Source organism: Nicotiana tabacum, chromosome 7, assembly GCF_000715075.1.
Source record: "Nicotiana tabacum cultivar K326 chromosome 7, ASM71507v2, whole genome shotgun sequence".
In the NCBI taxonomy this organism is placed as follows: Eukaryota; Viridiplantae; Streptophyta; class Magnoliopsida; order Solanales; family Solanaceae; genus Nicotiana; species Nicotiana tabacum.
In genome coordinates, this window is record NC_134086.1 from 150913121 (window position 1) to 150936274 (window position 23154).

The 23154-nt window shown below is 36.4% G+C and overlaps 1 protein-coding gene across 1 annotated transcript; it reads right to left on the bottom strand.

Moving 5' to 3' along the window:
* Positions 1 to 11952: 11952 nt before the first annotated feature.
* Positions 11953 to 21854, bottom strand: LOC107786437 (signal peptide peptidase-like 4). Its single transcript, XM_016607902.2, has 14 exons — positions 21545 to 21854; positions 20111 to 20269; positions 19896 to 20007; positions 19495 to 19614; positions 19162 to 19313; positions 18839 to 19021; positions 18456 to 18490; positions 16513 to 16675; positions 15721 to 15774; positions 14791 to 14883; positions 14534 to 14676; positions 13983 to 14053; positions 13387 to 13470; positions 11953 to 12598 (listed from the first exon to the last, which is right to left on the bottom strand). Exons 1-14 carry the CDS (start codon positions 21701 to 21703, stop codon positions 12495 to 12497), a joined length of 1632 nt encoding a protein of 543 aa, XP_016463388.1. The 5' UTR covers positions 21704 to 21854; the 3' UTR covers positions 11953 to 12494.
* Positions 21855 to 23154: the final 1300 nt, after the last annotated feature.

Here is a 23154-nt window from a genome sequence, read left to right on the forward strand (position 1 = left end):
CTAATAAATGTCAATGTATGGTAGTTGAATGTTAGACTGTGTATATAGGTTGGTGATAAAAGTATGCCCAATGCATTAGGTTGTATCTTAGATTTAGCTTACTGGTGTAGTATAATTCTGTAATGCATGTCAAGCATTAAAATCGTACACTACTAGTTAAGTTCTTTCCCTTCTGATAAACTGCTTCATATAACTGGTAAACCATGTTTTAAGATAAAGAACACAGAGCTTGCAATCTCAACCTCACGAAGGTCGAACCCAGGTCGAAACAGACCAAGCAGACCCGCATCGAACAAACAATGGCCCAGGTCTGGTCCATCACGCATGGGCTGGATTTGGGCCCTTAATTTTTGCTCGGCTGACTGTGTACGTGGCCGTGCTTCTGATTTTGCACAAGCACTCGGAATTCTGTTATAGATAACTTGCAAGCATGTAATTAACTAGGGCTATCTACTATTTTCAATTAGTAGAGACAAGCGCGACAAGAAACGTAGTTGCTATAGGATATCCCTTTAAAAACAAGGATGAGACGAGCCTCGTCGAACAAAATGTACAAAAGTTGCGGGGCCCTCTATTGTATGTATATATCAAAGTATTTAGAATTCGGGACGTGCCGTTTAGCGAATTTCACGGCCCTCCCAAAATAATAACACGATAGTTTCTTTGGGTGCGTATTTAATAATCTATTTTCTTAAACTTGGGTGTGCATTTCATGCGACCCAAATCCAAATCCCAAAACGTCAAATAAAATATGTTCCGGATTGTGGGTGCATTTCATGTGACGCAGTCCAAAGACATGTTTTTTTTAGTGATGTTCACATTCCTAAAAAATAATGATAATAAAGCGGTAAAAGATAAAATTTGCACATGGTTCATAATTGTATTTAAAATCAGATAAATAAGCCGAGTATAACAGTTGAGCGACCGTGCTAGAACCACAGAACTCGGGAATGCCTAACACCTTCTCCCGGGTTAACAGAATTCCTTGTCCGGATTTCTGGTACGCAGACTGTAATATGAAGTCATTCTTTTCCTCGGTTCGGGATTAAAATTGGTGACTTGGGACACCCGAAAACTCTCAAGTGGCGACTCTGAAATAAATAAACCAATCCCGTTTCGATTGTCCTTTAATTGGAAAAAACTCCCTTGTGCCCGCGCGGGTATGAAAAAGGAGGTGTGACACACCCCAAGCCAATCGTTCTTGGATTTTGTCATCAAAAGCTTGGATATGCGGTCTTTTTATGGGCCTTCTGGGATCGGGTTCTGGTGCATCATCCACACGAGATCTTTTCTCAAACCACCTAGCATAACCTGGATCTATCTCACCTCTTGCAGGATCTGGAACTTGGGTATTATCTTTCAAGTATCGACAACCATTCCAAATCCGCTTGATTAAAGCCTCAGGGAGTGAGGCTTCGGGGTGTATCTCAATCACTTGCACACTCAAATCTTTATCATCAGGCACCACTTGGTATCTCTCTAGCTGTCTTAAAACTCTTTGTGGCGCATACGGCTGGACACTCTTCAAACCCAACAGCAACAAATAACTCTTTTAGGCCAACATGTGTATTACCTCTTTTACTGGGAGCCATCCCAAAGTCCACTCAATTTGATTTGCAATTAAAGATCTTAGGTGGGATATCCAGGCTTCCACCCCTTCTGGAGATTTATAATCTTTTGTTCTTTCTTCATAACTCTCAATGAAATTATCCCTGCTCAGACCATATTGCATGAGCTTGGGGTGATGTCGAAGATGTTTAGTCAACCACATTTGCAACAAAATATTGCACCCTTCGAAGAATTTTGCTCTGGACTTACACAAAGTCAATGCCCGATAAATGTCTGAGAGAATTATCGGGGCAAGAGTGTGATGCTCTTTGGTAGTGAGGACTTGTACGACTCTGGCTATGCGAATATAAATCGTCCGCTCTTTGTTTGGGAAGACCATGATTCCCAGAAAAGCCACTATGAAAGCAAAACGACGGTGAATCTGCCAGGTGTCCTTGCTTTGTTTGTTATTAAGGCCCTTTTCATGAATTTCAAATCCATCCGGCTTTCCGAACCTTGAATATAGGAAGTTGAAAGAACAACACCCTTTAATAACGTTGCTTTTTCTGATTTGATTACTGATATTCAGAAGACCAAAGAATCGGTGTACAGAGGGAGCCTTTGGAAATATGAGATTTTGGTTTCTCAAATCTCCGTCAAAACCGGAATATCCAGCTATTTCTTCTAAAGTGGGAGTAAGCTCAAAATCAGAGAAGCGAAAGACATTGTGAACAGGGTCCCAAAAAGTCACTAGTGCCGCAATCAAATCATCGCGTGGTTTAACTTTCATAATATCTGTGAGAGCTCCCAAATACTTAGTGACCCATTCCTGACCATCTCCTCCTAATTCATACCACCACATCTGAAGCTAAAATAGAAACTCATCTACATCTGTGAATGGTGGGTTCTGGATAGTGCTCATTTTGTACCTGTGAGTGATTTTAATTTTTTTAAAAAAATCAAGACTCATTTTGATGCAAAAATCATAAAAATATCCTGTTTTGTCAATATGGCCTTTCATCACTTCGATGAAGAAGATTTAAAGGTTGTATTTGTTAACCGGCCAGAAATTTTGAAAAATGACCAAAGGTGGCTGTTTTTGCAAAAATGGCCTTCCGGCGCCCTTTTGGGGATATTTGACAAAATTTTGGACAAGAATGGCATCACTTTATTTATGGAAAAACAATGACATTTATGCACCCACATTTTTGTGATTATTAATTTTTCATTTATTTCTTTTTTTTTTTCAAAAATAGTTGGGCCCGATGTGGGTTGCCTACGTATCTCACATCCGGTGAGAATCAAACTTACGTAGTTCGTAATAAAAAGACCACTCTTAAAAGAAACACAAAATTTTTCTTCTCTTATTTTTTTTTTAAAAAAATTTCGGCATAATTTCAATATATTTTGGAAATTGGTTTTTCAAAAATAGACAATTTTCTCTCTCGGTTCTCACATTGATTTTCTTTCTCTAACTTTCCCCTTATAAGCCGGTCAACATGCAAAACCAAAATAAATGAATGCACAAATAGCAAGTAAGATACATCAGGATGGTCTTTTCATTTCGGGTACACCTGTCATAGACAGACCCAACCCCTGTGTTGAGTCTCGAAAGTCAAATGCATATGATGCAATCAAACGTTCCTACTAGGGATCTGACATGAAGCTGAGTTATTTTAAGTGTAAAACTTGGGGTATATTGTTCTAAACCCGGCTTACCCAAGCGGACAGCTCGAGCCGAAGTGGAGGCAACGTACCGGGAGCACGAAAGTCTACCCGGCCTAGTTACTTGACCCAACTTCGTTCTATTTGGTATGACTTCTAATAGAAAGGTGGGCTACGCGCACGTGTGCACCATAAATTCAGAAGACTCAGAAAGAGGAAGGGTTTCGTAACAGTTTATATACAGTTCACCAATATCAAAACGGTAAAAAGCAACACTTAACACATTAGGCCCAATCATGTAAATAAAATCAGATAATAAATAAAGCCAATATAACAGTTATTCTGAGCTCGAATTCTGAACCCTGAACCAGAAGTTCTGGGTTCTCGTCCCCAACAGAGTTACCAGAGTTGTCACACCTCCTTTTTACCTACACCCCGGAAGGATATAAGGGAGTTTTTTTTAATTTAAGTGACATTATTCGAAATGAGATTATTTATTTATTTTCAGAGTCGCCACTTGGAATATTTTAATTAGTGTCCCAAGTCACCGATTTATTTTAAATCCCAAGTCAAGGAAATTTCGACTTTCCTTTTTTAAGTCTGCGAACCAGAAATTCTAGATAAGGAATTCTGTTAACCCGGGAGAAGGTGTTAGGCATTTTCGAGTTCCGTGGTTCTAGCACGGTCGCTTAGCAATTTATACTTAGCTTAGTAAAACTGCTTAATTACTGATTTTAGAACCTATATGTGCATTTAACTTTCACCACTTTTTAATTAAGAAAATTATCTTGAAACGGGTCACGTGCACGTGTACCCAATGACGATAGTTCATTTATTAATACGCGCCTAAATCATACTAGTGATTTGTGAGTTATTCGTTTCCTATGTTTGATTTAAGGTTAGGAGAGATATGGAATTATTAAGCCCAAAAAACTTCTTAGTGAACTTAATAATTCCAAATACCTTATCCAACGTTATTTTTTGTTCTTTTCCCCCTTTTTTCTTTTAAAAAAAATATTCCTACTAAATTAACACTTGAAAATTTTCAACTTTTATGGATAAGTGATAAAGAATTGTAAACGCATTTCTTTAAAAGAAACTTACTATAATCTTATAAAGAAAATTTATTAGTTTATGGTCTATTCACAAGAATGATTAAAACATTTAACCGATTTATGACTTAGGGATACTATAATTATTTCGTCCACGATTAACGATGCTCTATTATTATTTAAAAATTTGGCCGAAGTTGCGCGAACGCATACTCCGATTTATTTTAAAAATCATAATTATGTCAAGCGAACATGTACATAATCACAATAATACATTGAACGTGCCTAAAACAAACTACGATCATTTGTTATTTTATATCTAATCATAAGAAATTAATACGAAGGCCATAAATTATTTGTGCTCAATTAAACAGCCTGTGAATTGCAGCAAAATGCTTTTAGCATTAACCTCACTAATAGCCAAATTCAAATACCCAAGCATCACAAATTAGCACAAGTAAAGATTATACGATAAAAAAATCTCGACGCATTGTTATTATTCCATAAGAAATAAACTTCTCGTAGCATAAAGGAACAATTCTAACTTTTTAGAACAAACACACCGAAAATGAAGATATGACACCCCTTCAACACAAAATTATTTACATTAACACCGTCAATTGTAAAGATAGGACGCGGATGGTAAATTAAGCTTTGCGTCAAGTAAGAGCTAAGTATGACTTAAAATTACTAGCCTAAATCATGTGAGCTTGAGTAATTATAGCCGACTCCAAATTAACACGGGTAATGGGATACAAATGAACATGCCAGACTTTCGTCCATTTGAGCGCAACAAACGATTTAAGCCAAATTCGAGAGAATGCCTAATAAAAATGCATAATATCAGAATGATTTATAGTATTGATGTGAGTCCTATTTTCATCTCAAATCTGGGCTCAAAAGGGAGCCCAAGTCAAGTTGTAAATGCTACTGGCCTAATGATTTCTAAGTGGCTTGAATTAGGCCCAAAAGAAGGCCCAATTCGACAACTATTATGCATTGACAAAAAAACAGGGATTCAAGGTCGAATTCCTTCAGCAGCACAAACAGTATCCAAACTCAAGATTGAAGGACACCAAATTAACTTACAACACACGAAATGGTCCAGACTTAACTCAAAAACAACCATGAATACTCATTTAATAATTAACCCAAAGCTGACCCTATGTGAATCAGTTAAAATCCATGATACATACACATATTTGTCCACTTAGCCTCTAAAGTTAATTGCTTCAAAAAGAACGAACAACTAAACAGCCAGGAGAGACTCAGAACTAAACCCAATAGCAATTCTATAAACTAATCTGATAAACATTAAAAAGAATCTAATTTACCTTACACTAAATGCATTCACAAGCCTATCATAAATGTATCAGTATGAGCTTATTAGTAGTTTTAGCATGGATATCATAGCTAATCATGATTCGAATCAAAAATTTAGACAAGAAAATAGACAACTGATGCCTCAGATAGTTTATAACTTAACAGAATCACATGGATTCAGCTGATCCATATTTGACTTGAATATTTTTAAGATCAAATACCTATTATTTCTAGCAGAATTTAATCACAAACATGCCTTTCATGGCTCAAATAAATCTTCACTACAGCAAATGATAAATGGTCCTTAAATCACACGGAAACTAACTAAGAAATGAAATGAACTACAACGCAGTGTCAAATAAACAAAGTACACCACTAGTTGGAGCCATATTCTGAATCTCACTCTTTCATTTCATACATCAAACATGACTGCACATATTTAATAGAGCTCAAAATATAGTACCTGGATATGAAATGAACCAAGGAAGCGAGGTCAGTGATCATCAACAAAAGCAGCAACAAAACAGCCCAGATTTAGTAAATGAAACCAGAAAATCGATTCAAAATCTAATGGAACAATAGTCTTCAACACAGCTTGATAAAAAAAAAACCTTCCAAAACTAATATCAAATCAATTCAAATCCCTTTACTGAACATTATTGTTTGCAGAACTTAAATGAATCAAAAACTACTAAAGCAATGGAACAGTAGGGAATTCCGAGCTGTTTTTTTTTTGTAATTTTCTGGACTCTATCTTTTCAAAATCTCTGTATTTTGCAGCATTTTTCAGAACACATTCTCCTCTTCCTATTTTTTCTTGCTTTTTCAGAATCTCTTTTCTCTTCTCAGTATTTCAGAGTATCAGAATTTATGTATTTCAGAGTATCAGAATCTATGTATTTCAGAGTACTAGCCTCTCCTCCCTTTTCTCAGTGTGTTGTTTCCTTAAATAGGCAATGGGAAATGCCCTTTGGATTCACAGAGTTCCCTTTCAACATTTAAAAATTCGATTCCACTCAATTCTTAAGGTTTTAGTTTATTCAGTAGTGAAATCTAAACCCTACCACTATAGAAGCTTCTTAATTAGGTGACTACCACTTTTTATTAAACAATTCTCAAGTTATCCTTACAACCCTGAAACTAACCCTGGAATCAAAGCCAACATGGGTCAAGTTGACCCAATTCAGAACCCATAAATCTGTAATCCCCATTGAGCACCATCTCATTTCAAATAAAACAAGAGACTTTTGAAAGAAACAGGGGCGAAGGAACAGATGATGACGAACTAAATAATGGAAACTAATGAATTAAACATGCTTTTAATTAATCATGTAATACTGACGGACTAATAGGTGAGTCTATAATGAAGAAGAAAGGCGGATACAACAAAGACTAAAATGAAATTAAAAATGGCAAACAAAATCATGCAATACCAGTTTAATGAATAAAAATACCTAGCAAAAATGGCCAGCTTTGAATTTCTTCTTCAAACTCTCGATTTCGACCGAAAGAGATCTCAATCACGTGTTCTCAGATGAAAATACATGACTGAGGTCCATTTTGGTCTTAATCATCACCAAATCTACCGATTCTGGAGTTTTGACATTTTTAGGTCTTATCTTCGATCCAAAATTTGACGAGTTTGGGGAATATTCGAAGGAAAAGAGTCATGGATTTGGAAAGGAGGGAGCAAGGGGGTTCTAGGGTGTTATTTTGGTGGTGAACGGAGGTGGTGCCGCCACCCTAAGGCGGTGGGGGAATGGTGGCGGCGTTAGGGTTTGGAGATGGCCTCTGAGAGAGAGGGGTGTGAGAGAGAGACGATGCAAAGGGGGGAGGGGTCTGAGGGGTTTGGGTATTATAAAAATGAGGAATTAATTGGAGCCGTTGGATTAATGGAAATCAATGGTCCGGATCAATTAGGAAGGGGAAAACAGGGTCGTTTGGAGTTTAATGGAGATCGGATACGGGGAAACAGGTTGGGTCGGGTAATGGGTGAATCTCGGGACCGTTCGATCAAAGGAGATCGACGGTCCTGATCAAAACTTATCCAAACGACGTCGTTTAGGTGGCAACGGGGCTGGACCGGATTGGGACGGGTTTGGGCTGGAGTGGGGCGGGTTTCAGGTGTATTTGATTTGGGCCTCTTGAATTAAATTGAATTTTGCCCAAATTTGATTTCCTTCTCTTTAATTCTTTTTCTTTTCTTTTCTTCCTTTTTTTTCAAAAAATTAAAACTAAAATCCTAAATTAAATTGTAAAACCAAATCATCCTATCAAAAATACTAATTAATTCTAAATAATAATTATCCCAAATATTATTTACCAAATCAAAAAAAAATCACGAAATTTCGACATTAAACACTAAAAATGCAAAATACGTTATTGTTTTTTCATTTTTTTCATTTTTGTAAAACAACAATTCACTTAATTAATCTAAAAAATGTAAAATTAAATCCTAAATGCAGATACTATATTTTTGTATTTTTAATACATTAAACATGTACACAAACATATGCAAACAATCAGGAAAATAACATAATAATTCCTAAAAATAACACATAATTAAAGAAAAGACCTAATTTTGGGAATTCTTTTGGAGTAATTCGTATGAGGCAAAAATCACGTGCTCACAGCATGTTGAAAACCCTAATTTCTTTTGGGTCTCATTCGAGTTCTGAAGTTGTTTGTTAGATGAGTACTTGTTTGGTTAAGTTCTTGTTTGACTTATTTGTTTATCATCTTTTAAACTCGATTATTATTGAAGACCCTAAGTCTCCTTGGTCTGAAACTGTTTGTTTGAGCATGCACTTGATTCAATTTTCTGACTCTCTCTTCTTTATGTGACTTATCTGATTCCGAGTTTTACTATCTTCTAAACTCGACTTGAAACCCTAACTTTTCAAAAGGTTTCCTCACTTGTTACTATAAGGCCTTTACTTGTTTGACTCTCTTATTCACTTTGGCTATATGTGTGAGCCCTGACTATATACTGAACCTTATGCTTATTTCTACTACTATTGTATGTTGCTTATTTTGCCAATAGGCTTGGCCTCGCATGTCTGATGTCTCTGTTCACTATGTTTATATACTGAAGTGCAGAAGCATGTTTCTTCCTTGATTGATCTTGATCTTGTGACTGATTCCAAAGCTTTTTCTTTTATGAACCCTAATTTCACTCGCCTGTTTAAAATTGATTGATTCTTTTCCATTTACTATAATATTTACCTTGCTGAATCCTTTCCAAAAATAAGCATATTTTCGTACTCAAACTTGATTGTTCACTGCATGTTTTTACTACCCCTTTTATGGCAATAATCAATCTACTCCCAAACTGATTTCTTTCCTTATTTGAACCTGTTACCACCTGTTAAACAGTGATTCCTTAATTAAAGGGAATCACTTGTATAATTGATTCTAACTATTTATTGTTTCCATATTTGTATTAAAACTTTACTTATTACCTTACTTTTCACTCGTTTTCAGAAGCTATAAATACCCTGCATCCTTTTTCTTTCAAACACACGAACCATCTGAGTTTAGAACACACACTTCACTCAAAACTCTCTCTCTCTTTTCTCTGTTACTACTTGTGCTTACTGCTTTGTCTAGCTGGCTGAAAGCCAAGGCTAGGCTGTGGAAATGTGCTTACTTTTCCTTTCTACATTTGCTCCTTACTGGTATGTCCTAATTAATCTTCGAGCATAAAAAATAACATGTTTATTTAGCTGTTTCCTTCACTCTTGCTAGTTTTTACTTATACTTATGCAATCAAGTTCATTACTAAGCATGTTGTAATCTGCTCCCTCCCCTTCTAAATTAATGTGTTCCCTTATGTATGTACTTTGTCACTTGATTGTTTGATTTACTGACTTATGAATACCAAACCCCATATTCCCTTATGTGTTTGTATTCCTTGACTGGTTTATGGGCATGCCAACATCATCTATTGATGTGTATGTCCAAACTTGACTCCTCCTAGGGTCATATGCTCCATGCAATCTATTCCCAAACCCCTGACCCCTTTGTGCAACTGTTGATTCTGCTTTACTACTACTGTTTTGAAATCACTCTTACCCCTTACTATTCTCAACCCAGTTTTAAATAAATCTCTATTTCTGCACTTCCACTATACTCTTAGAACTTAGGTTTTGCCCCTCTTGTGTAAGCCATGCCTTGGGACCCATGAGCTCCCTCTGAACTTGGACACATAAGGCCTGGCCCTTCTACATTGCACTCATCTCTATCTGGTTATGCAAACCTGGGTGTAACCGCTGCCCGGGGTCCCTTGAGACCCTTAGGGAACTTTGACACACCCAAGTCTGAAAAAGGCTTTGAAACAAGTGGTGCTTGAGGTGGTTTATTCCATAACTCAGAGAGGAAGTCAAGAATCAGACTTCCTCTAGTTGTAACTTCTTCTTTTATACTTTTTTGATGTAATCCATTATTTGATCTGTAATAATTTGTAATAAACATCGGGGTTGGCTAGTGAAAAGAGGATAGGTAATTATGCATGTTTAGTTATTAGAAGGGTAGAAAACATATCTATAGGACATGTTTTAAATTATGCATATTTAACTCTGCATTTAGATAACATGCCTATAGGACCTGTTTTAAATTCTGCATATTTAACTCTGCATTTAGATAACATGCCTATAGGACCTGTTTTAAATTCTGCATGTTTAACTCTGTATTTAGATAACATGCCTATAGGACTTGTTTTAAATTCTGCATGTCTTATTACCACATTTAGACACCATGTTTTTGGATCAAAACGGCTATAATCAGACATCATGTCCATAAGGTTAAAATCAGTATTTTCCTTTTATAGAAATCATGCCTATAGAAATTTCAAGTAATTCCTGCCTGTTTCATTTCACGTTCAACTAGATATTATGTCTATAGGAATTAGAAATTAGCAATAATAGATATCATGCCTATAGAATCTGAAACCAGTCTAATTTAAAATCAGTTTAACTCGTACTGTTTTGAACTAGTTTTAAACAACCTACTCTCCTTTTATTGATACGGTTTAGAAAGCATGCCTATAGAATTTCAAATCGTTCGTTTTAAAATTGTCACTGTTTTGCTACACTCCTAATCAGTAATATGCATCAATGTTTATAGGATCTCACCAAACACACTTAGGCAAGCCTTAGGTGACAACAAGAAAAATTGAATCCGCCTTTGTTAATTAGTAACTGCTACAACCAGCAGGCAGGCCTGATTCGGACTTCTTATCTGAGTTATGTAATAAACTGGTCTGCCTCAACAATTAAAACTCCCTTTGCCTTAGTACTTTAAATTCAGACCCTGATTGTGTTTAAGTCATGTTATTTATGTGCTTTGCTTGAGGAGGTATACATGAGCCTCTTAGTTGTTTACATGTTTCCCCCTAATGTGCAGTCCTATATGTTTTCGTATGTCGCCTTAGCTTTTTTCATCTTTTGAAACCTAAAAGTCAACCTAATATCCCTCCCCTTTAGGAATAGTAGTCCTAAGTTTCTCCGGGACTAATAGGAATGGGACGGGTAATAGCATGCAATAGTGGTCGAGACCAATCCGCGCTTTAATACCTTAACAGGGTGGGAAGGGTAAATATGGATATGATGACCGGTGCGCTAATACTACGTGTATCCCCTCTTCTGAGGAGTGTCATACAGGGTATCACATTGATGTGATCCATATTATAAATAAACCTAGGGCCCCTTTCCTTTTCATTTGCAACTTCTTTTCAAAAATCGTCTTTTAATAATTGTTCTTTCAAACTCTTGTGTGTTTAAACTGAAATCCCCTACTATTTGAGCCTATACTCGTCTATTTGCTAAATTGCTCAAATTCACAAAAAACTGTCTGGCCGAGAACCACACTAGTGGATCCTAAGGGGTACCTAACACCTTCCCCTTAGGATAATTTCAAGCTCTTACCCTATCTCTGTTTATCAAACAAACTTAGAAGTGAACCTTATGGGTGTCCCAATGCACCTTAAATCATTAGGTGGAGACTCTTCAAATGCAAAACCCAGTTCCCAAAAGGAATGAGTTGTCCTATACCAAAATATCATAAACCCGATTTTCCGATGCAAAGAGGGAAAAAGGGGGCGCGACAATATAGAGATGTTATAGAAAGGTCTGACTGTATAAGTTATTCCGACACTAATTATCCCAACCCCTACAAGGTATAAGTTATTCCAGTACTAATTTTAATCCCGAAATAATTATACCAAGTTTGCTAACCAAACAAAGTATTAAGGTGATATTAAATTTTTATATCATCACTATATCTACTTATACCTCATATCAAACGACCCCTTAAAGTAGACTGAACACTAGTGTAAGGAATCATCCTTTTCAAACTTGGGTAAGACTTACCAAATGATGATCTTGTTAGGAATAGTAATCTAACTGGAGGTCTTCAGCTGTCAAATAAACTGATTTTTGCTCATACAAACACCATAATATGAGTAAATAACACCTGCTGTTCAAGAACAGCCCCCAAGTTAGTACATCCAGTACTTTTGAAGTTGCATAATGTCAGCTAATGCAAGTTCCATCATACAAAAGTTGTCTTTCCTACTATAGATGAAATTACTGCACACGCGTTTCCCTCCGAAGAAGCTATTACGCCTACTGCCTGATGGTGACGGATTTGCTTGTCAAACTGCAAGTGAGGTGCACAGGCAGTACACATGTCGTTGCAACTCTACTTAATCTACAGGCTCTACATCTCAGCTTTGCTGCTTAGCCATAAAGTCTCTACTTGGCGTTCACACCAAAGCAGCCTACTTAAGTACCCTGCAATCTTCAGAATTCCACCCTCTTGTACAAATTTTACTCTTATATACGCCAGCTCGTATTTGGAGATATCAGAGTTATAGGTGATTCAATCGATGGCTCGTCTACTATCTAGTTACTCTGGTTGAAGCCGGACATGCGGGCAAGGCCTATCTGGTTCTCCTCTTGTCCATAGATGCTTGAGATCACCTCTTTGCTTTCCCAGCGTCAAAAATGTGCCTACCATGAGCAATAACAGATGTTAAAAATGATGAGCACTTGACAGAGAAAATGAAAAGCTTTTTCTTGTTTACCTAAAATATTGAAAGAGGAAAGGGATGATAATATGGGAAATTCTAGGTCAACTTCTGAAAGAAATGCCCACAAGGAGAGCAAGGAAGAAAGGCAAGGCTGCATGGAGAACTTATGAGTAGTAGGTGAGACAACCGAGAAATTATCTTCTTATACATTTTAGTTCTTCCTTATTTGCCTGCTACAGTTACACATACTGCACTTTGGTGCACCTATTTGTCTTTGAAGATTGGAGAGGAAAGCCATCTGTAACATCTTTAACTACCTTTCTCAAATTACCTTTTTCCTTCAAGGTTACAAAATATTGTCCCGTTTCATATGATTTTGGACAATCACCTCATGAGCTAACTTTTGGGGTTGAATTAGGTCCAATATCCTCTTTCTTTATATGGTATTAGAGCCAAAACCAAAGGTGTAGTCTCTCCTCTGTATTCCTCATTCTTCTCTCTTAATACCTCTTCTTTTCATTCCTAAACTTTTATTTTTTTAAAAAAAGGTAAAAGGGAAATCAGAATCCAATTTGCAGAAAATTGAAAACTAAGGTTCTCAGACCCAATGTTTAGTTCTTATTTCTATTCCATGAGGTCCCTATGTGTGTTTGTGGTGGTAGATTCTAATGTACGGTGTTAGACTCTATCGTTACAATAAGATGTTATAGGTTAGTCTGCTCCATTACAATAGCTCTTTTTATGCTTCTTGACAGTCTTGTAGCATACCTAGTGTAAATGGAACAATGTAAAGCAACGCAGGTTGACCATGACCATCCATCAAATTTAGAGCCACATATGTCGTGAGCAAACCTGTAAAAAAAAAAAAGAAATTAACAGTCAAACAGAAGCTAGCACCAGTTCTAAACCTTGAAAAACACGGACCAACAGTACCAACAGATGCTTCTAATGCATCATATACAATATTTTGGCTGTTTACATAAAACTAGTAACTTCCCTTGACATGTTAAAAGAGATACATATCAAGCTCAAACACTAACAAGAATAGCACCCCTCAAATTTTTTCTACACGTCAATATTTGTTCTCGAATTATTCACTAATAGTAGGAATAAGGGCAGAAACTAAGCATCATTACTGCAGTTCATCACTTAACCAGGATCAAGTTGCACAATTCTGTGGAACAGTCCAGGCTATTTCTGACTGAACAGATGAAGGGAAGGGAGAGGGAGAGAGATGAAACATAAAAAAACACCAACAACAGTGCAATTCTATCCACAACAAGAACACGGTGTTCACTTGGTCACAATCAAAATAACATGTCAAATAAATAAGCTTATCCCATTCTCTGAAGAACTCATCATACCTAAACCATAAGCAAACATAGCCCAAAGGAAGTAGCCTTCTCGAAGTTTCTTATTACACAGCCAGTCGTACCTGCAACAAAGCACAAAAATTATGGGAAAAGAAAAATCTCAAAAAGAGGTACAAAGCTTTTGACTGCTATAATTGTTCGAACTTGGAAGAATTCACCATTTAAATGATAACCAACATTTAACCTTTCCTTTTAATCTTAAGATTAACTTTCTTTCTTTATTCTAATAATGGTGGTGTCTAGGCCAACTTGCGTGCAACTAAACTATTTCACCAGGTTAATCTTAAGATTTACTTAAATTGCTCCTCAGAAGTGTCCGACATGGAAGCATTTAATTATGCAACCATGAGTCTCACATAGGCATCAATAGGGGGGTCAATTCCTTCCATTAAATGTGTTAGAGCAATGCTTTGAACAGGCTCTTATTGGAGAATGGAATAATAGTATACTGAAAAAAATTGAAGTCTTCAAGACATATAGGACTTGATGGAACCATATTAATGGAGAGCAAATACAAGTTTCATTCAGCTCAATGGTCAAACCTTAAGGAAAATGCTACCAGTAAACCTGGTAAAATTATGTCGCCAAACCCGATGATACTGTAGCCACCCCAAGGATCAAACATCCGTGGAATTTTCAGTAGCATAGGAATGCCATCTTCTCCACTTTTATCACCGCGTGCAACCTATACAGGAGAAAGGGATCATATTTCCGGAGCAATAGTCCTTTGTAGTTAGCAGGGTAAAAAGTACGCAAACGAACATAAAAAAGAATACAAACAAACAAATAAAGAGCTTACCACTATCATCACACTTTTATGAAACAACGGTTTGGAAAGAAACACCCAAAAAAGGTCATACAATAAAGCACAGCTTAGAAGAACTGTTCCCACCTGATAAAGTCAAGGAAAATAAGGGATAATGTCAGAATGCCAGTACTTGTGATAATCTTTGGACTTTTCAGCAAGAACTCAAGTCTAAGAAGGACTGATAAATCATCAGACTAGAAGATTATCCTGAACCAAACTATTAGCTCTTACTGTTGCTTGTTTATTGTAGTTGTTTGGCTGCAGGACAAAAGATAAACATGATAAACTGCAGAGAAACCAGGAATAAAGCGTTGTTCCGCTAGGAGGAGGGAAAAAAAGGCAACTACAAATGACGAATTCTATAACCCACCATCTCAGCTTTCTAAACATCCTCTGCAAAATCAATGGAGCAGGTCGCTGATCTGTTTATCACCCATTTAGGGGCTCTAAACTCTAAAATGATTTACATTCATAACCATCTGGGAACTGTACATATTTGGTAAGCTTCTTGAGGTTGAGGGAAGATTTAAGTTGAAGAAGGGTAATTTGTGATTCCTTAGTGGTAATCCTACGTATTTCTTATTGTATAAAAAAGGTCAGTCAAAGATGAACAGCAACTTTCTCCGCGCACTCTCCTCCTTCCTTATCAGTTAATGACTATAACAAAGAAAAAATAGATTTTCCACCAAAGTCCAAGGTTGACTTCTACAGTGTTTAGGTTTGTGAGGAGCTCTTATCTACTTAACAGTTGATATAAAACGAACAGGTTACCACATTATGGAAGAATTTGCGCATCAACAATAAAATTTCAAGCAGTTATGGGAGAAGGTTGAGGAATATACCATTTTCCTAAAGCCAAAACAGTACATAAAACTGTCCAGCTATAACGCAATAAAAAACCAGCAGCATGAATTGTTTTACCTTGAGGTTGGGAACTTGCACAATCTGGAGAACGGTGATGATCAATGCAATACCCTAGTAAAGAGAGATTGTCAATCCATTAACTTGGGTCAATACTAATATGAACAAAAATAGAGCTTTCCAATTTTCAAGATACTCTCATTTTCTTTTCTCTTTCAGGCTGGGGGTGGGGTGGGGCTTGAGAGCTTTCTCTAGTGTCTAGATATATAATTATACATATTGAACGGAGTGGTAACCAAAGAATAAAAATTGATATCCCAACACAAACATATGCCTAACACACCCCTATGTTGCAGGATGAACAAAAAACATATTTCCAAGTGTCTAGAAAAGAATAAAACGTTAGATTTAATTCGTTAAAGTTTTTACGGAAAACAGGATATTTCAGCAGTACAGTAGGTCCAAAAGAACAAAAAGAGAACGGAACCTGACAAGTCAAGGAAATGTCACCCAGAAAAAGACCCACAAACCAATATTGCTCTTGAAAACCAAAGATGAAAAGAGTCCAAGCACATAGGTAGGTCAATTCAAGAGCAAAGATGTACCAATATGCTGACAATAGAGCAAGCAGACTTTCCATTTTTTCCCTCACAACCACGTCTGTAAAGACATACCTACTGACTTAATCGAGAAAAGTACATGTCAACTCTTTTTAAGCATATCATGTCATCCTTAAGGCAACAGGTCAGGTTTGAAACTGAGAGAAAAAGAAGGAAATGAAAGAGACACAAGCAACTGAGATGATATTAGACGAAGGAAAATTACAATATTGTAATTTGTAACAATGCTTACGAGTATATCTTGACCTATCCAAGCAAAGGAGATACGACGGTAAACTACCCACAGAACTGCAAAGACTATGCAGAATGGAGAAATCGCCAGCGTCAGATATGAAACAGGCCCCAGAAAAGGAATTTTAATGAAGGACTCTCCAAAACGCTCAAACCATCTGAAACTATATAAAATGAATGTTAGCTACACTTCTAAAAACCAACTAGCAACCAAAGTCATGGTACGTAAAATGAACTTATACAGTATTTCAAGAAAATAAAAATTTAGTAGTAATGACTAACAACAAACAAAATTGATGACAAGGGGATCATAACGCACCACAATGAAAGAGCACACCCTAGGTTTTCTGAAAGAGTACATGGTGATCTGTACTCTACAACGAATGATAAAAGAAGAAAAGAAGGATAAACAGCATGTTTGGCATTGCTCTGTATTTTACAGTGTACAGGGAAGGTCTAAGCCACAGTTACTTTCACCAAAGCATGCAAAACTGGAGCCTTACTAACCATTACTCTGATCTTTTTCAAATAAATCAATTCCTTTGGGACCCTGCCGATCAACTCTTTTTCCTATTAAAAGATCAGCCCTCTAGCTATGTGTTTTCACATCAAGAATTATTTGCAGATGAAGAAATGTCAAAGCAGCTTCTTACTTCCCAAACAGATCCTCCTACGTCTATATATAAATGTTGGTTTATCAAGATTACGAATGAAAAGCACTTTGAATTGTTGATTTATCGTCTGCCCATTGGGCAGTAACGTGTAATGTTAGGGCTTCATATCCACTATTAAAAATGATTTGAGATCACTCTAACTAATTACGCTTAAGGCCCTGAATCCTAGATATCATGCTGGGTTGAGGATGAGGCACTTTGAATTGTTGATTTATCGTCTGCCCATTGGGCAGTAACGTGTAATGTTAGGGCTTCATATCCACTATTAAAAATGATTTGAGATCACTCTAACTAATTACGCTTAAGGCCCTGAATCCTAGATATCATGCTGGGTTGAGGATGAGTTACGGGGCGTAAAACAAAAAAAAATAAAGGGATTGGGCAGTATCGTGTAATGTTGGGGCTTCATATCCACTATTAAAAATGATTTGATATCACTCTAACTAATTACGCTTAAGGCCCTGAATCCTAGATATTATTTTAAAGAGACCTAAAATGCTATGGTATAAGTTGATGAAACTTGTATTGGTTTTTCCACACACACCTAGCTATTTATAGATCGATATTGACTCTTGGTCTTACTTGGAGTAAAAGTGTCGTGCTGAATTTCTGAAGCCAAAAAGAAGAGTGCAGAGTGCCAGTTGGAAAAGTAAGATTAATGAGCATGCGTATCAATCAAGAGATGTTTTCCTTTGTTTTCAGTTGGACTATGGATGATGCTCAGTACGAAAATATGCGGTTAGTTATGAAATCAGCCAACCCACTCAAACCTTCACATAATACAAAAGGGGAGATGTTTATTTTTGCTCCATATTTTACCCCTCTAAGCAAACATTTGAAACTACATATTCCAGTCTATTCCTCTTCACTCTAAGGTCCATTTGACCATGCAAACGTTTCTGGAAAGCTTTGCAAACTGTTCTAGTTTGTGTGGTGTTTGCTTGAACAGTTTGTCAAAAATGAGTTTGAAATTTATTTTTTTTATTAAATCCAGTAGGCAACAAAAGTTCTATAAAACAATTACCCAAACATCTTTTTTTTTTATTTGATAGGTAAAATTATCCAAACATCTTTTGATGAAGATGTTTGGATAATTTTACCTATCAACTCAAAAAAAAAAAGATGTTTAGTTCTTTCAGAAACTTTTTCTGCAAAACTTCTTGAAAAAAGCTACTCCTGGAAACAGTGCAAACGTGGTTTTGCTTAGTAGAGCATTTGATGCACTGTAGCTATGAAGGTAACAGACGAATAACACCAATAAGATACCTACCATGATAGCAAAGCGACCAAACAAGTTTGTAAACCCTGTAAGCACAATGCAAAAAAAATGTTAGCATGCACTTCAAAAGTTGTCCACATGGAGATAGAATGATCAAAACTTCATTCAATCCATTCACGTCTTCTCTACATATGACTAATGTGCCAGAAAGTTCCTAACTCAGCTGGAAGAAAGTTCCTAGCTCAGCTGGATTAATGAAACTATGAAAGGGATCACCTGCGGATGGAATTGAATTGGAGACAAATATGAAAGGTATTGAGAGATAAAAATGAAAAGGTTCTGATTTGCCACTTTCATACTTAGGGCGTTATTATTTGCATAAAATCTTTGACTGCTATCCTTGAACTAGGGCTCTTTCTTTTGGTTTGACATACCTCAACACCCCCAATGGAGAACAGAACCACTAGAACCTCTATAAACCAGGAGGACATCAATTTGTAAAGCATAATCAAGAAGCAGGATGCAACCACCACGAACAGAACTGCTGATATAATGCTGATTTCCAGCACAACACCGGAACGAGACACCTCCGTACCATTGCATTCATTTGAGCCATCCTGCGAGATCAAAATACATATTTCAACCAAACTGTTAAGGAAAGATGCAGTGAGTTGATTGCTTCAAAATTGCAAAATGCACAGAACACTGCAAAAAGAGCAGGGGGAAAAAAGACAGAGAGAGAGTTTTGTGACTTTACTTTTAAGAGCTTGTCCTGCTCAATTGCAGCTTCTCTGGCACGCCATGCAGACCAATAAGAAGCACACAATATGGTAGCAACAGCCATAAGCCATAAAAATACTTCAGCTACATCCACTGTTGGGCGCTTTGGAGAGTAAAGCTGCACAGACACTGAAAGATGGGAAATCTTTTAGTCACTGTTTCGGAAACAAATCAACAATAATAGAGATCGTGTCAAACAATGCAGAAGCCACATAATGCAGTCAGCCAACTAAGCAGATAAATCTATAAGCAGTGTCCTCCAACCCTTCCCAAATATACCTACAAAAGAACAAAATGCAACAAGACCCACCAGAAGAGCTGTTTCCAAGAAACTGTATCAGGCTTGTGCCAGCATGTTGTGGGAGCATAACAGCAGGGATACCAATGTCCAGGTCAGGTTCATCGGGTTCACAAACCATCTTGAAGAGCTCTACAGAGCAATGAGAGAACCAAAGTTATATGTAGCCCTCTGCATGTGCATATCAACACACTGTAATGATGTTCCAGGTCAACACCAGAAACGATCACTGACATTTGATGGCAAGGAAATAGTGTTAACTGTAACAAAAATTATAAAGTGACTGCAGTTCAACAAATAAATTGTGACTGTTGGTTGGCTAGTTGCAGTTTGCACAAGACCATCAAGAATGAGCCAATTCATATTGGAACATGGAAAACAGTACAGATAATACTTAGGAAGAGCACTTGAACCTGTTTGGTTGTTTATTATGAGGATAGCTGAAGCACCAGCATCTTCTGCAACATTTGTTTTGGTAGTGAAACTGCAATTGCCTCGGTGCACCAGGATGGCCTCACCAGTGAGCTATCACATATTAGAAACCTAAATGTTGAGTTCGCTATACAAATGACAATTGTCTTGAGGTTACCACATATGCTTTGAACAGGAGAAATAAATGTGAACCAACCGTATTCCTAGGTTTGCTACAACAATCCGGAGGATCTGCAAAGGCCAGCCTTGTCTGATTGGCACGCTTCTCCTTTGATTCCAATGTCGGGCCAAATCGAGCCCCAACACCAACAAACTCTGTTACTTCTATACCATCAACCCAAATTGGAATTTTTACCTATTTGAGGAAACACTATTCAGATAATTTTAGATAATATGTCCAATTACTACCATGTAACAAAGAGACTCCAAAACGATAATTACATTAATATCTAAACTGCATTCTGCTTCCACGTGATACTGACAAAACCAACCATAACACTAACTCCTGTTATGCTACGGAGTTGGTCAAACAAGTTTCACTAAGAGGGTCAAACAAGTGTATGGAAATATAACACCCCGAGTCCCCAATTTATCTTACATCTATGTGACAAGACAAGGAGCCTTTTCTTCCAAATAGCATGGCACATATGTATGGAACAACACTATGACATCTGGGCATTTTCTTTTGATAACGAAAATGTCCAAGATGTGGTTCAAACCCCCGACCACTGTAAGTAAAACAACCAGCACGCTACAGTGTACTTTTTACTATGACATCTGGGTTATTCATGCCAGTTCATATAATGATGAAGGAAAATAAATTACGGTCATGCTAATTGCTATACAAGAATATGTAAATTCCCACGTGTTCTACTCCACCAGATTTCTGCACAACTCACTGGATTTAATTAAGGTGTACTCTCTCAGTTCATTCCTTTTGAAAGTTTTTTTCATTGGATCTGGTGATCACGCCACAGGCGAACTGATGATGGTAAAGCTGCCTCGTTTGCTTGTAAAGCTGAATAATATTAAGGAAAGGGCAACAATCGTACTAACTTTTTTTTTACCTCTACTGGTCCATCATAGTCTTCAATCCAACTTATCCGTTAGGCCACCCCTTGGGTGCTAACATCATAGTTCACTTTCATTGTTCAGATAACATCATAGTTCATTTTAATTTGTTTAGATTCTAATACTATTAAACACGTCAGCAGAAGGATAGTTCCTTTGTCTAAACAAAGTAAAATAGAGAGTTAAATGGTCTAATAGCAATTATGTCATTCGATAATTAATGACATAGGACAAACTCCAAGCTCTAAAAGATTAAAAAAAGCTAACTTGACCTAAAACATGAAAAAAAAAAAACAATGAGTTATACATTGACAAAACACCAGACAGAGATACACAATCAATCAAATATGCTTCAAATGGTTCAGCTAATTGAATTTTCTACATCTGTTTCACTCTATTCGGTCAATTTCATGTAAGTACTAAATAATGCAAGCACTCAAGAGAGCATATTCCAAACAAATGGAGAAAACCAAAAAATGAACTTTTAGCCAAAAACATAAACAAATAACTCAATCTTTGAGAAGTAAAAAAAACAGTCAGAGGAGAGTGAGAAGATTACCAGAACAAAATTATTGTTACAACCAGGGCGACTTGGAGCAACACTATCCTGATGAACTATATCACCTCCACTGACTAAAGAAGTACAAACCAAAAGTACAACAATAGCACCACAAATAGAACAGTTGAATTCCATGAAATTCAAGAACCCTAGAGACATTGTACAAATCTTGGAGATCAAATTTGGTAAAGGGTGAAATGGGTGTTGTTCTTTTTTATTATTCCCTTTGTACTTTGGTGGAAGATGGGAAGAGACATGGGAAAACAAGAAATGAGAAAAAGAAAGATATATTCAATTAAAGTACTGTTTGGTTTTTTTTCTCTTTTGTATTATTAAGTAATGAGTTGTTGCTTTTTGCTTTGTAACCGTTGATCTATTCTTTTAGCTTTCTGTTCTTTGTGGGTTTCCCTACTCTCGTTAATGACGCGTGGATAGTACGTTCTTGAAAGTTGTTGACCATTTTATGACACTTCAATTTTGCAGTGGAATGGAACCTTTCATGTTCTCTGTCGCAAATGGTATATTTATATGGTGTTGTCAATTCTTGATCAAAGATGACTTTGCCTTTGAGATTTCCAACACCGACTATTTGTTTTAGAAGTGTCAAAGTTAGCTCTCTTTTTTTCTTTTGACCAGAATCTTTTGTAAATAAATTTAACCTTCATTCTAGCTTTTTCGATCAATAACGTATAGTTGAATTAGATTCCAAAAATCGAGTGAGAATAAATGTGACATATTAAGACAAGATCGGATTATTTAATGGAATGTTTAAGCAAATCTTTTAGATCATCGGAAAGACAAAAAAGTCTATACGACAAACTTCTTTGAATTGAAATAACAGATACAGACATTATTCTTTTTAACTTATTCGTTAAGCGATTCATAAATGGATATAATTCCAAAAGCAGAATGGGAATAAATGCGACGTAAAAACGACAAGGTCAGACTATTTAGTGGAATATTTAAGCAAATCTATTAGATTATTAGGAAGATGAAAAGGTAAATAGGACAAATAAGTGAATTTCAAATAGAGATATGAATAACCTAATCTTCTATTTATGTGTTATTTATCTATTTTTATTTTTTAATGTCAAGATTAAACAACCAATAAGTTTTTGAAAATAAGTTATTTCATTTCCCATAAGGAAGTAACTATAACAAAGGATATTCGCTTCACAATACGAGTTACCCTAAGAAACAACCTAATTAATATATATTTTGATATTCCCATACTTTAGACAAGTAGGTGATGACAATCAAGTTACAAATACTTATATGACCTAACTACTATTAGTATACTGCAATTATTGCATTTATAATTTTTGAACAACTTCTATATCAACTTATACGTGTGTATATCTTTGGTAATTATGTTTAATCTTAAATCAAACAATATTACCATTTTCTCTATTTTAGATTGGCAAATCATATAAAATTGCAATGAAATAAAATCTCACAAAATACAACAAACAAATTAGAAAATCATCTGTGGTTTCACAGTCTAAATTTGTTCATACTTACACATGCATGGCTTAATCTTCAGACAAGCATATGACTACTGGCAGGATCAACCAGGTAATGTTCCTCATTGACGTTGGCGTCGCATGAGC

What these genes read in the sequence shown, in the direction of transcription:
- LOC107786437 (XM_016607902.2), bottom strand. Translation starts at nt 21,703, where the DNA reads ATGTCTCTAGGGTTCTTGAATTTCATGGAATTCAACTGTTCTATTTGT. An exon ending in AGCAGGACAAGCTCTTAAAA is followed by an intron (nt 19,022 to 19,161) that starts GTAAAGTCACAA and finishes TTGATCTCGCAG; the next exon opens with GATGGCTCAAATGAATGCAA. An exon ending in TCTCCATTGGGGGTGTTGAG is followed by an intron (nt 18,491 to 18,838) that starts GTATGTCAAACC and finishes TTGTGCTTACAG; the next exon opens with GGTTTACAAACTTGTTTGGT.